We start from the raw sequence: 14,551 nt of genomic DNA, 5'->3' as shown, positions 1-14,551 counted from the left end.
GAGGAGCCGGCGGGGCATGTGCCCCCCACCAGCTCACGAACTGCAGCGCGATCCCAATGCCTTCCTCCCAACCCACTCCCATCCCCAGCCAGGTGGCACGTGGAGCTCTGCCCAGCCCCGGGAAGGCTAATCCTCCTACCTCCTTGATCTGCTGCAGCCTCTCCTCCAGACAGTCCATGGTTTCCTGCTCCTGCTTCAGCTTCTCCAGCCGGGAAATGAGCTCGGCGGCGAAGGCAGCTGGCTCCACCGGGGTCATCTCCTTGGGAAGACGGTGGGTCCTCTACAAGGAGCGGGGACAGAAGGCACAAGGCATGTTTAGCGGGCAGCGCGGGGCGCGGGCGCTTTGCCGCAGCGGCATCGCCGGCCCCGCTACGCTTGTTGTGTCTCCATGTTTGGATGAAAAGACGACCGCAACTAGGCATGGTCTGCTCTGGATTTTTATGAGCTAGTGCTGTGGCCTCATGGAGTGACATCCTCCCCACCAGCGTTTGCCTTCGGCAGGAGCAGTTGGTCGCACTCTGAGGAACCCCGCTTGTTCTCTCTGTAGTACAACCAGCCCATCAGTAGCTACTCTGAAGTAGAAAATCTTCAAAGACTGTTGTCAAACATCAAAAAAAAAAAAAAAAAAAAAACCTCTGAGGTGGGAGGGAGAGACTTTAACTAAAGGAATAAAGTGAGTATAAACAGAAAGGAGTTGGAAATTAAAAAAAATAAGATGGGGGAGAAAAAAAGGGAAAGGAGAAAAAAAAAAAAGGGAAAAAAAAAAAAAGAAGTCAAACGGTTGCAGATCAGAGAAGTGCTGGTAATTTATTTCCTGGCTACACACTGGGCACCTTTGAGGTAGTGTTGTCTCAACAGTGTCCTAGATCTCTTCCCCCCCCCTCCATCTCTTTGTACAGAAAATGAAGAAAGCTGCTGCAGGCTAGCGGTGCTACACTGCTGAGCTTGGCTGCCTCAAGCAGATCTATCAAGGGAAAAAGGGAACATCTCCAAATCAAGTGCAGAATATAAAAAGGCAAAACGCGAATTTCTGCCAAAAGAAGCAAACATGGCAGGAAAAGGGGAGGGAAAAAAAAAAAAAAAGAGGAAAAAGAAACCACCCACTCGACTCTGCCCTCCCTCCTGCCATCCCCACGCACCCCACTCCTTGCCCCCACTCTCCCTCTTTTCCCCCTCCCAAAAGCAGAAAGCTGAACTGCCAACTCTTTCACATACTACCCACCAGATGAGGTGGGGCCTCTCTCCGGCAACCACTTAGCTCCAGAAATGATGTGAGGGTAGAAAAAGGCCACTCTGCTGGAAATTGTCACTCTTACACAAGCTGGCTCTATTCAGTCCCTGATCAAAGCACTGCCTTACAGAGAAAGTCGATTTGCACGCCCTGGGACAAAATAATCTAATTTACAAGCTCAGGCTATAGAACTTTCTTTAGGAAGGAAGGGGAAAAAAAATACCAAAAAGAAAAACCACATAAACCAACCCCCCCCTCCAACAGAAATATCATCTATGACTTCTTGCTGCTTAAGACAGCAGAAAGAGGAATTTTAGCATATTAATCTGAAGACAAGATAAGTTTATACTTGTCTGTGTAAACAGTTTATTCACTGCAGGAATCGGGGAGTCTGCGAGGCAACTGAATTAGCAAGTCAGCGAGTTAATTTTCAAGAGCAGAGCAACACCACACATCAGATCCCCTCAAAGCCAGGCACGGATCTGCTGCCAATGTCTGTTTTGGGAGATCCTGCTCCCCACCAGCTCTTGGTGGCCACCATCAATGCACATGGGGCCAAGCCCTGCTCCGCTCAGCACCGCAGAGGTGTCAGGGTGATGGCCAGAGCCAAGGCCCTCACTAGACCCAACCAGGGCATCTCCACTTGGATTTAGGCCAGAAGGACAAATTCAGAGCCTTAATTAGCACCTGGTTTCAGGGAAGGACCAAGATGTGACTGTACACAAGCGGGTTTTTGGAACGATGCTGAGAGCACATGGCTCCTGCCCAACACTTTGCAGCATTTCTGCTCTGGCATCACCTTGGGATGGAAACGCTCCCCTCCCCTGCTCCCTTCCCTCCACATGTGCGTGGTCCCAACCCCAGCATTTCCCACGACCCACCCAGAACCTGCAGCTCCTGCCTGAACTCACCGGAAAATGAGGTAGAGAAACTTGACCGTTGGCCTTGACGCTCCGATGCATTTCCCGCTGGAGCTGCTTCTTGCTCCCAATTCTGTACGGGGGGATCCCATCTCTGCACATGGAAGAGAGGCCACCATCAGCTAGGGCTGTCCCCATGCTCTAACTGAGACACTTCTCCATCCCCCCTGGAACCACCCAGCCACGCTGCAGGCCCTCATTCCCAGAGGTGCTGAGCCCTCTGGATGTCACCTGAAGCCTCAAATATCTGGCGGTGTGGGAAGTGCCTGTGTCACCATTACATGGATGTGCAGTAATTAAGCAAAAGCTCAAAAGCTGAAGGCAACTCCGCATGGGAAGACACCCAAAGATCCCATCAGCTTCACTTCCAAGGTATCTTACAGGAAGGCCCTTCGAACGCCAGGCTTCTGCTTCTGACCTTTATTTTTGTTGCTTCTTCCCCACCAAATTACACTCTAGGACCACAATGTCCCTCAAGCTCTGAAACAGCCCATGGAGTGCTGGCATAGTGGAAACAAGAAGGAAGAGGATGGGGATGGATGGCCACCCAAAGGCTGCTCCCCCTCTCTACCCCTACTTAAGATCCAGGATGTTTCTCCTGCCCTGAGGTTGGCCGGCACAGGACACCTCAAGGCATGAGCATGGACCCTTTGGCCAGGACACTGCTCCCCTCAGCCAACACTGCTCCCGGCCAGGAAACCACAAGGAGAGAGACCAGGCAAGGAGCTCCAGAGGAAACAGCCCCCTGCACACCCAGCTCCAGGCACCTTCACCCAGCCACACAAAAAATTACCCCAGTTAGGATTAAAGGGCCTTCCAGAGACAGCGGGGCCAGCCGGAAGAGCATGCCTGGAGATCCTGAATGTCTAATTCCACCCCTTCCCTCAGACTGGCTGAATAACCTTGATCTCCAGTCCCGGCCCTTTCATCCACCTGCCCCCACACCTGACTCATCTCCTGAGCACAGAAAATAGCTCCTGCCCGAGGAGGAGCTGCGGCAGCCCAGCAGACAGCGGCGGCCCCACGCTGCTGCCACAGGAGCCAACGTGGCACAGCGTCCCCTCCCGTGGCCACAGGGGTGGTGGGCACACGCCGACACACAGCCAGAGACAAGAAGTGTTCCCAGAGAACACCACGTCCCTTGTCTTGAGGAGGAGGAGGAGGATCAGATCACTCCAAGTTTGAGGCACGCTACGGGCAGAGCTTTGTGAAGATCTTGGCCAAAAAGCATCCAGTTGCCATAAAATTGTTTTTAATGAGCAGGATTAAGCTGCGAAGCCTGGAGTGAAGGATCAGAACAATTTCATTTTAATAGACTTGGAAAAACTTTTGTAAGAAAAACGAGCATGCTGGGACCACAGAAGAGGCCCTTGATGCCACAAGATGAACATCAGCCTCCTCTGGACAGGGTTTATGAGTGCATGTGACATGGCAAGTGAAAGGAGCTGACTGTCCTCATGTCCCCACTGCACAATGTGGGGCTCTGAGGCCTTTCTGGGGGAGCAGCCCAGCACACAAAGGCCAACACAGCCAGCCATGGCCACCAACCACAGCCGCTGGTGGCCACCAAGGACCTCTCCACGCTCTCCATAAAGGCCACCGAGCATTTCTGCTCCACAAACCCACGGGGCAACAGTTCTTGGGGCACATGACATGCCTTAGCTTTGGGGGAGGATGGGGGAAAAGCAATTCTAAGGTGAAAAGCAAACAACCTCTACCTTCAGACATGCCTTTGTTAACTGAGGCTTACCAAGACAAGGCTCTCTTAGGGAAGACCTTCAATATAGGGAATACCCAGGAAAACAAGTATTTTAAAAGTAAGTAAAAATGCCAGCACGAGCATGTCACATGCATATGAACAAATGGGATTAATCCCACTAACACACATGGAAGAGGAGGTGTCCTCTATCCGTGGCAGTCCAAGAGGCCAGTTGGGAGGAACAGGGAAGCAGCTGAAGGCCCGTGTGTCCACCACCACAGGGCACCCAAGGACATGACCAGGGATAACAGCCCTCCTGCACTGCCCACCTCCCTCCAGGTCTGCAAGGACAAGATGCTGTCCCCAACCCCTCTGCTGTGGCCACCAAGCTGGGAGCACATCTCCTTCAAGCTGCCAGCTCCAGGAGGACATCTCTGCCCAAAGGGACAGTCCTGGGACAAGCTATGGGGCAGGAACAGAGACTTGTGATATTCCCAGGCAGGGTGGCTTGTAAAGGAGGAGGAAAAGCAACACTGACCCAACAGCACAGCTCCTCTACTTGAGATTTACCCTCGTTCAGGTTGATACAAAAACTGCTCCTTCCCCCTAAAATTCCTCTGGTTGCACAGGAGAGCCCCACATCAAACCTCCTGCTCTCTGCTTCCACAGCCCTGCCTTGGCAGAAGAGTTCTGCAACTTGTAACAACGTGCAGAATTAAAAAAACCCAGAGGTATTTCTCTGGGATGGGAAGGCAGTGGAGCAGCTTGGGAAAGTCAGCCTGGGGAATGGGGAGGGACTTTAGCAGCCACTTTGTTTTCACAGAAAACGGGGAAAATGGGCAAGGCCAGTGTCAAAGGGATGACCAACGAGTGATCCCTGACTGCAGGAGGGTCAAATAAATGGAGCTGGAGCCAGGATCAGCCCAGCAGGAGATATGGGGGACAGGGGGAATCCTGATGCTGGAGCAGATTCCCCCAACCAGGAGAAAGCACCTCTGAAATTAAAGAGCTGAGCTTGGCCAGAGGGTTCAGAGCAGGACAAGGGTTAACTAAGCCCAGCTCTCCAGGTGCCACCTCTCCCCCTGCTCCAACAGCCAACATTTGCACTCACTTCCTTGGCTACTAAAAGCTGTGGCTGAAGAGCTACAGAGTTGAGGCACTAAATAGTAGAGTTTAATTATAAACAGTTCAGCTAACCAGGCTGGGGCTAAGCCAATCTGTTTCTGGGGGAAACACTAGTTTGAAGTCTTCCACCCAGTCAGCTGCCATTTAAGCTGAGCCAATTATCTTAGCCTTTTGACTCAGATGTGCCTGACCTAACCTGAATGTAGTTTTACTGCTGCTTTGAAATATCAGACTCATGCGCATATGCATTCACTCCCATCTTCATTTGGCAACGGCTCTGAAACAAGCCTCTGATCTTGCCAACATCAAAAGCCTGGTTTGTAAGATAAGGTAATATTTGAAGTTTGCTCAGCAGCATTCCCCTGTGTCCAAAGTAAATCCATAAATAAGATATAAGCAAATAAAAAAAAAAAAAAATCCCCTTTCCTCCACCCCCCACCCCCCAAATCAAGAAATGGAAATATAAATTTGCATGATGCTTTGTGGCTATTACAAAATATATATAGGGACAGACTGATCCCTGGCATCTGGAATAAAATTAAAAAGGCAGATTATGCATTATTTGGAGATTTCTCCCAATTCCAGTGCAGTTCAGATTTAGATTTATTTAAAAAAAAAACCCAAAAAACAGTTTATTGCCATGTCTGAAAGACTTTTCCAGAACAAGTTTTTCCTCTTCAGTTCATACCAATATAAGCCAAAAGAAGTAATTTGCATTCACACTGATGGAACAGAATAAACTCAGTTACAAGGGGGTAGCACCTGGGCTCACCCAGGAGGGGTTTTGTGCCCCCAACACACCCCCAGCATCTCCAGCATCCAGCAGAGCCATGTGCCAGGAGAGCCTGTGAATCCCAACTGCTCCCCTGCAACCTTGGCATCAGCCCTTCGCCTCTGCAAAGGAAGTTTTACATCAGCCTTAACTTTAAGCCCAGCCTCCAAACCTGCCAGCTTACCTCTCCCACTTCCAAGAGAACCACCCAACACTCCCGGTGTGCTCCTGGTCGTGGCTCGGGGGGGTTGGGAAGGGGGTGCCGGTTCTGCAGCAGGAAATATTCCTTTCTGCCACCTCCCCAGGCCTCCCGCCGCCCCCCAACCTGGAGCTGCGGGCAGTTTAATCAGCCAAGCTTCCCCAAACTCTCACAGCCTGCGCGGGCCATTGTTATGGCAGGAAAAAACAGGCAGCTCCTTTCAGGCGCTGCTTTATGGGGAGCTCCTATTCACTTGTTCAAGCAAATTTCAAAGCGGGCTGCTGCCCTCTCATCCCCGCTAAGCTCCCCTGGACTAACAATGGGCTGAAAGCGATTCAGTTAAGCCTTTCATCCACCATGCACTTTATTTCTCACTCAGTGCTCTCATCTGTATAAGGCCTACAATTGGCATTGCTGTGAAGAGAGGGTATAATCCTAGCCCTGTGAATCCCAAGTGACCCTACACTGGTCCAGAAATGACTAACCCAATGAATGCTCTGTTGACACATGATCACATACAACCAGAGCCAGTAAGAAGAAATAAAGAAGTCACCCTATGATTCAGCTCTTTTATTTAATGCCAATATTGTTCAATAGGGGAATCTGGTGGGACAACAAACTATTTTTTTTCTGTAATATCAGTTCAAAACACACATGTGCATTTAAGGGAAAAAAAAAAGAAGCTTTTGTTTATGCATCAAGGATTTTTGGTAAATCCTGTTTTCCGTTGTGTATCATCACACATGTTGACTTTAAAAATCCAGCATGCAAGCCTCTCCAAGGAGTACACAGGGACCACTGGACATGTCTGACAGAGACATTGGAGAAGTTTCAAGATTAAGACCGGGAATGCAGCACTCTGCTCACAGGTGGGCTTTTCTGGAGCACTAGTTTAAGTGAAGATCATGAAACACAAACAGCAACATCTGCCTTCTGCTCAGCTGAAGAAAATGGTCCTTAAAAGCACTAAGTGAGCCTCACTGTCTCCTTTACAGACACAAAAGCACCATTTCTCTCCCGCTGGGGAAAGCAAACTGACAGTCAAACCCCTTGCTCCCAGTTGCACGCTTCTCAGCAACCAGGAGAAGCCAGATCCTGCAACTCCTGGGCTCAGCCACAGCATCATCTCTCCTCCCTGTGCTCCTGAAACACCCAGACCTGATCCATGCAGCTCCACTCAAACGGCTCTTTGAAGACTGCCCCAGCCACACTAAACGAGCAGCTATTTGCCCCTTCAGGTCACTGGCCCTATTAATGTACCTTCTGACATTAATGACAAACGTTAATTACAGAAAGTACTTCCTACAGGAAGTAATCTCCTTCTCTTTGATGACTGATAACTAGTTAAGGAAGCCTGGCCTTAAGACAAAGGCTCAGGCAGATGCACTCCTCGGGTTAGTCACCATCAGTGAGGGCAAAACATGTTTGCTCAGCTGCAGTTGCAAAATGGCAATAGAGGGATCCATTATTCCACTGCATCCGATACCTGCGGCGACGGGATGAGGAGAGAGGCTGCCGTGCCCTGCACACACCTCCAGGAGCAGGGGTGGGGTGATGACCCCAGACCCATCACTCCCCTAAGCCCCACAGTGCATCAGCACACCCCAAAAGGACCAGCAGCAGGTACTTACACGCTGCTGTCCGTCATCGACATGGAGTCGTCCGTCAGGGCATCACTGGAGATCTCGCTGTCGTTCGCGCTGGTCGCTGGGGCAAAGACATAGCCAGAGTTCACGTGGTATGGGTTAACAGGATCGTTCCTCTTGAAGGACCTAGGGACAAGCAGAACAGGAATTGAGCTACCAGCCAGTCTCAGGCTTCATGGAAGCACCCTGCTCATGGGAACCACGTTCACTGCCTGTTCAACCTCTTCAGAGCAAACCAACCATCCACTTCTTGGGGCAACAGCAACCAGGACACCCTCTGTCCAAACCAGGACACCCTCTGTCCAAACCAGGACACCCTCTGTCTAAACACACTCAAAGTCCAACTTTAAACATGTTGCTTTTAGCGTTTTATAAAGTGCTCCAGGAAATCCCAGGAAGGACCTCTAAGTACTTTGATACCTTCTAAAACCTAAAGCTTGATGCCCTTAAAGCTTGGTGCTGCACTGCTGAGGTCAGCAGGATTTTTGCTGTTGGCATCAGCAGGGAAAAGACCAAGAAGTTCACAGCTCAAGTCCCACTGAAAGCCACGAGGAACCAGCTAATGATGCTTAAGTGTACTGTGAAGACAAGAATTAGGGTCCCTTTGGGAATGAAAAGTTATTGGTATCCGAGTTCCCTGAAACAGGAGAACTGCCTGGAACTCCTGGGGCAGGGCCCCCATGTGTCAGAGGCACGGACAGGGCTGAGATCTGCTGTCCCAGGCTTGACCTCCCAAATCTGGGTACCACCTTCCTGGCATTATAAAAACACACAAAAAAAAGGCCAGCTTTTAGGAGAACCTCCTGCTTGTCCAACTTGTGTTACTGTGCATAGGGTTGCACAGGGAAGAGGAGGATGGGGATGTGAGGACAGGCACAGCAGGTTGCATTAATGGGCACGTGGGTGATGGATACCAACACCTTTGGCTTCACCTGGAGAAGCAAACCCAAAGCCCAGCCTGGGTGTTTTGAGCTGAGCACCCAAGAGCAGACGGGTGACACGGGCTGTGATGGAGTGTGGCAGGGTCACCATGGCAGGGTCACTGCATGGGGTGGGACTTGGGCACCCCCCTGCCCAATGCCTCCCATCACTCCAACTTCCCAGCCAGGATCAATATACATATCTTGCCAGGTGATAAGGGGATTATGCAGGGAGGTTTGAAAACCACATGTTAAGGTGCACATTTTGTTCCTCTTCCAGGGCAGGATGGGGTTGTTAAGCTTCTGCCTTTGTATATCAAAGCAAAAGGCCTTGTCATCTGATAAGGACTGCTGATTTTAATAATTAGGGCCACTTGCCCAGGACTTGGGGGCCTAAGGAATGTGCCAGCAGGCTTGGCAGGTTTTTTTTTAATGAGCTTTCCACCTCCCTGCCCCCCTGGGGCTGGAGGGACCAGCTGGGTTTAAGTGACAGCAATGTCCTCCCACCTCCCCACTCTCCATCTCCATCCCTCACCAGCACCCAGGCACACTGTGGTCCTAGCACCAAACACTGGAGCCTCCACAAAGGCTTAAGCTAAAAAAAAAAAAAAAAAAAAGGGGGGGAAGGAAAGGAAAAAAATAAAATAAAAGGGAAAAAGGAGAGGGAAGCACAGTGGGGAAGATGGGCCTCTGGTATGAGCGGCGAGGGGCTGGCTGCAGGCAGGTATTCAGCCCAGCCGGGGCTGCATTCCTTTCCAAGGAGGCCAAGGCATTTCTGATGGGGAGATCAAGATGTTAAAAAATATATATCTGGGAAGAAGAAGAAGAAGAAAAAAAAAAAGAGATAGTAAGGAATGCCACAGGAAAGAAGTTAAATCTTCAAAGATAAATTAATTCCACATGTGGGCGAAAGCAAAGTTATCCCACTACTACTACAAGAAAGTTCCTCTAAAAACCACGTAGGCTTCTACTCTGGTTCAGGGGGATGTGCAGGCCCAGTGACCCTTCCTAGGTCCTTGGTGGGCTTTTGGGTCAACATGTAAGGGATGCAGCTCTTCTGCTTTCTTGATTTGAAACCATCTCAGGTCTTGAGAGTGTATCTGAGGACCACAACACTCAGGGGTGCAGGATGCTCCCCAGAACAGGACCATGGCCTTGCTGGAGGTGCCTGTCACCCCTGGTCTCTTCCAGGAGGGCTGGTTTGCCATGTTGTTCTTGCAGGACTGCTGGGGAGGCTGACTGGGGGCGGAGGCAGCGGGTCTGTATGGGTACAGCACAGGGAGAGGAGGTGTGCCCAAAGATAGAATTAGAGAAAGTGGCCAGAACCAACTCATCTTCCCCTCAGTACTGGGCTGCAGCATCACTCACCTACCAACACCTCATGGACAAAAAAAAACAAACCACAACCAAAACCAAAAAACAAACCCCTAAAGCTGACATATTTTTAAAGTCCTCCCCCCTCCCTCAACCAACACTGCTCCACAGAAGTCCCCCCCATCCTTCAAGAAAACCAGTGGGGGGTGTTTCGCTAAGTTTAAATTTTTTTTTTTTCCCCTTTTTAATTTGACCACCTTACTCCAGTAATTGCACCCAGATGCATCAAGTTGCCTGCGAGGGTTTTAAATTCCAGGGAAAGCGGTGGTCTCCTGCCACAGATGCTGCACACACAAACACAGCCCAGCTCCAAACTCAATATGCAAAGTGTTTTCAGCTGTCAGGTAGCAGTTGCTCTGGAGCTTCAAGGAGAATGTCTGATGTTTCTCAGCCTATTCTTATCTTGATGCGATGACACACAGCATGTAACTCTCTCTCTGCTATGTTAGGCAATGGCCATATCAGAGGTATTATAATGCCATGAAAATTTCAGGGGCTCCTGCTTGTAGCCCCTGTTATGAGGGTGCAATTTCAGAGAGTGGGGTTGTTTGTTGTTTTTTTTTTCTTGTCAAACTCTGCTTCTTAGAAATGAAAGCACTCAGGCAGGTCAACCCACAGACTTATACAGAGAGAGAGAAAATGTACAAGGAGCAGTTGGAGGCAAAATTGAATCTCATTAAGTGTTTTCTTGGGACAAACATCACTGGGCAAGCATGGGTTTAAAAACATTAAAATAAAAAAAGGAAAAAAAACCCACACATGCACAAACCTGAAAAAAAAAAAAAAGTATATTTTAACACAACTATGTTAATCACAGCTTCCATGCTCTAATTGTAGAACACTGCTTGGAGCATAGCTTTACAATGGCATCATTTAGTTTGATAATTGAAGCCAAACTTGGTTCCAATAACTTCACACACAAGGAGCTGCACCGGCGGGTCCTTTCAAAGGCCAGGAAGCACTGGGAGCCGGCAGAAGGCCATCTGCAAGCCCCAGCCTTCCCCAAGCAAGGCCAGTGCCACTGATGTTAGAGCCCTAATGGGAGGCAGATGAGTCCACCTTGGACTGAACAAAACCACGTTACCCAGCGGCACTGCAAAGGAAGAGGAGCCCTCTGTGTACACAAAGTCGTGCATGATAAATTTAGAAGCGCGTATAAATAATAGCTGGAATTCCTGGAGCATGGGGCCAGGTCCAGCACAGCGTGGGGAGGCCAGTTTTAACCACACCACAGCCCAGAGGGAAGGGGAGTCGCCTGGAAGGACAAGGGGGAGGTTCTGCATTTAAAATCTTCCCCGTATTAGGGCGCCAAATATACAACCAGCAGTTTGCATTCGCCTGCTCCCCACCCAGGTGCAAACGCTGTGTTTTCACATCTCCTGTTCCTGTCCATCACTGGTGCTGGGGCCAAGCAAAGTCTTTCAACTGGTCCGGTTTCTGCGCCCTCCTGTTTGCCAGGGGTTTGGCCGTGACTCCATGCCCTGGGATTCCCAGGTGGTCTCCCATCCAAACACTGGGCTGGCCTGAGATCACTCTGCTCCCACCATCAGGTGGGCTCAGCCCAGCGCTCCCGGCTTTCGCTGGGATAATCACATTGAAACCCACCGAAGCGAATGGCCAGAGCCTGCACAGCCCTTCAAAACCAGAGCACGCTGAGCAGAAATTCCTTAATTCCATCACACACACGAGGAGGGAGGTGTGGTTTGGCCACTCACCAGGAAAGACTTTGTGCAAGCTTCAGCTCCAATCCTAGACGCGATCCTAAATGCTGAGTGATGAGAGATAACCCATCCATATGCTCATCAGCTTGGAGCACATGCACGCACAAGTGGCTTCACAAACGGATCGCTCGGGGAGGAACTGAGCAGCATCTCAGCTTGACCTCCCTCTCTTTGCATTGAGATCTCTTGGCCCCATGGAGAGCAAAAGCTCCTGGAAATTCAACAGAAGGTGATCAAAGCAAAACGCACTACCTAATGTCCTAGGAGGGTAGATCTGACATGTGAGGAGCAAGCTGCATTAATCCCTGGACAAAAAAAGAAAAGAAAGAGGGAAGAAAAAAAAAAAGAAAGGAAAAAAGCCCAGCACTAATCAGGCAAGCAGCCACAGCGCTGCAAGAGCTCTCCTGGACAAGGCACATGTGGGTTTAGCAGGGCCTGCAGCTCTAGTAGAACATACAGCCAAACCCTTCCAGCTCTGAATCCCAACAAAGGCTCAGAGATAAAAGCATCAAACATCCCCCTCCTGGAAAGCCAGCGAAGGGCAGCAGTTCAAACCAAGTTCTGGAGAACAGCAGATGCTCAGGCAGCAACACTCAGGCACGAGATGAGGATCCCAAACCCCAAGTCCTCCACAGACCAGCTGCCAGCATTGCCCCCCCGCACACCCCCCAGCAGGAGGGGTCCAGAGGCCGTGCCGGGATGCAGCGCATCCCTTCTGTCCGTCCCCTGCGCCCAGCACCTCCACCCCCTCTGCTGCCAGGAGAGCCTCCAGGGCAGGGAGAGGACCAAAGAGGCCTCTGGCTCCACAGCACCCTCCCGGGCAACGGGAGCCTCCCAGTGCCCCACGGCTCAGCACCAGGAAACCCGGCACAGCTGGAAGCTCTCCAGGGGCAGGAGAGGAGGGCGCGCTCCAGCAAAGCCTCCCCGGGAGAAGCCTGATGCCCTTTGATGTCCATGAATCACAGACACACTCTCAAAATTCCTGTAAACGAGATGTCAAACACTCACCATACCAACCCCCAGGCTCCCGGGCCGGCGGAGGAGAGCGCACATCTGCAGCAGAGCCCTCTCCTCTCAGCCCTGATTCAACAATCCACATTTATGGCAAGGGTGGGGAGAGGAAAGAATACATTTTCAGAGGATTATACAACTCATCATTTGCTCATCAGAGTCTCTCTTCCCCATCCCCCCCTTCACTTCGAGATGGCTCTCACCCTCGCACTGCTGTGCCACCAACATTTCCAACAAAAGAGAAGGGTCTGGCAATGCAGACGCACCCCGGGACCAGGGCACAAGGACACCCTGTCACCACACAACGTCCCTGCGTCCTCATCAGCTCCCACTTGACACAAACACCTCTTAACGAGCTTAACTGAGCTCACTGCCAACAAGAGAGCACCAAAGACCTACCTAAGATCTACTGCTCTACACCTGGAATGCCTCTACCACCTTAAACACTCCAATTTTAAGCATCCTCCTGCACGCATTGGCTCAGAGCCACCCTAGATGGCTTTGACACGACACCAACACCCAACACGATGGAGAGGCTGCACATCACACACATACACACACACAGAGTCAAAATAAAAGCTGATTCTGCCCAAGTTGCAGAGTTTGATGCAGTGACTGCACACATTTCCTCCTCCACGACCGCACAATTGCTTCCCACATAACCAACATCGTTAAACACCGGTTGATGGTGGAGTTGGGGAACTAGTAGGTTACATTATTCATGTGTCTCTATGATCCACTCTACTACTGCTCTTAATAGGTTTGAAAGTTGAACCAATAATTACCGTATGTCCGGAGGACATAGCTGCTATGAAGTTTTTGATCTATAAGAGAACTGAAAGAGCCAATAGGGCTTCAGAGCACAGAATCTTGTTTTCCTCTGCAGAGGAGGAAAAAAAAAAACCCACACTCAGCCAACACCCCCCAAATTCCAGTGTTTGGAGGTATGGAGAAGCAGCAGTGCTCCCAGCCCCCCTCGATTCCCACCCCACCAGCCTTCTGAAAACCACTCTCAAAGTCTTTAAAGTTAAAACAAAGCACAATTTCCAGGGGGGTCCCTTACCTGTATCCATTCTCGATCGTTTCCGTAGCTCTGACATTCGCTGTAACCCTCAACGTCTTGCTGGATAGTCCGACTACTGAAGGCAAGATCTTGTTTTTAAAGTCTGCACAGCTCCATTCCTCTTCTTCATTCAAGGTCGGGAGATAGCCACAGACAACTTTTAAGCTCCCCAGTCCGTTGCTGTTCATGTAAGCGGGATTCTCTCCTCCACTCCGTACGTATTCGAGGTATATATCAGAAGTTAAAAACATCTGGTAAGCATTTTCCTCCATCACAGTCTGAATCTCAGTCTGTGCCTGATCAAACATGATGGAATCTATCTGCTGCTTCTTGATGCTGTCCCTTATGTAGGTCTTGGTAGCAGGTTTGAGCTGCTTGGAGACGATGCTGTTGTTCTCGATGTACCTTTTGTAAATAGCTTTGGCTACTCGCAAAGTTTTGGTATCCTTAAGGTCCATCTGCCTGAAGCCATTGCAGGCAAACCAGAAGTCTAAGGTATCCACACATTTTTCCCTTTCCAGAAAGGTCCGAAAAAGATAGGCACCATCTTGATCTCCCAACAAGGAATGCAAGGATTTGGTCCATCTGGCCAGAGGGGAGTCTGGGGACGCGCTGCCCTCCGGCTCCCCGAGTCCGTTCTCATTCCTCCGCGGGGCAGGAGGCACCGGCATGGCCTTGAAGCTTTGGCTTTTTGGGAGAAACGAGCTGGTGAGTTGCGGGCATGGTGCTTCTCCTTCCTCCCCCGGGACAGGGGGTCGGGGGGCGTCTTCCCTGAAGCTGCTGCTGTGGTCTGGGAGGTGGGCGAGGACCACGGCGCTGCTCATGGCTCCGGAGCTCGGCGGGGAGAGGGGCTCCCAGTTGCTCCAGGAG

At 50.6% G+C, this 14,551-nt stretch overlaps 1 protein-coding gene across 1 annotated transcript in view; it reads right to left on the bottom strand.

Annotated features, from left to right (window-relative positions):
* Positions 1-14,545, bottom strand: part of AXIN2 (axin 2) — a 23,049-nt gene extending 8,504 nt beyond the window's left edge. Inside the window, exons 1-4 of the mRNA XM_029960100.1 lie at positions 13,682-14,545; positions 7,578-7,718; positions 2,143-2,245; positions 38-280 (exon numbers count right to left, since the gene is read on the bottom strand). Coding sequence (XP_029815960.1) covers positions 38-280; positions 2,143-2,245; positions 7,578-7,718; positions 13,682-14,505 — 1,311 coding nt within the window. The 5' untranslated portion in view covers positions 14,506-14,545. The remainder of the gene's footprint in view (positions 1-37; positions 281-2,142; positions 2,246-7,577; positions 7,719-13,681) is intronic.
* Positions 14,546-14,551: the final 6 nt, after the last annotated feature.

This window comes from Manacus vitellinus, unplaced genomic scaffold (assembly GCF_001715985.3).
Source record: "Manacus vitellinus isolate BGI_N305 unplaced genomic scaffold, ASM171598v3 scaffold_24_pilon, whole genome shotgun sequence".
NCBI lineage: Eukaryota > Metazoa > Chordata > Aves > Passeriformes > Pipridae > Manacus > Manacus vitellinus.
This window is presented reverse-complemented; position numbering and strand designations above follow the sequence as displayed.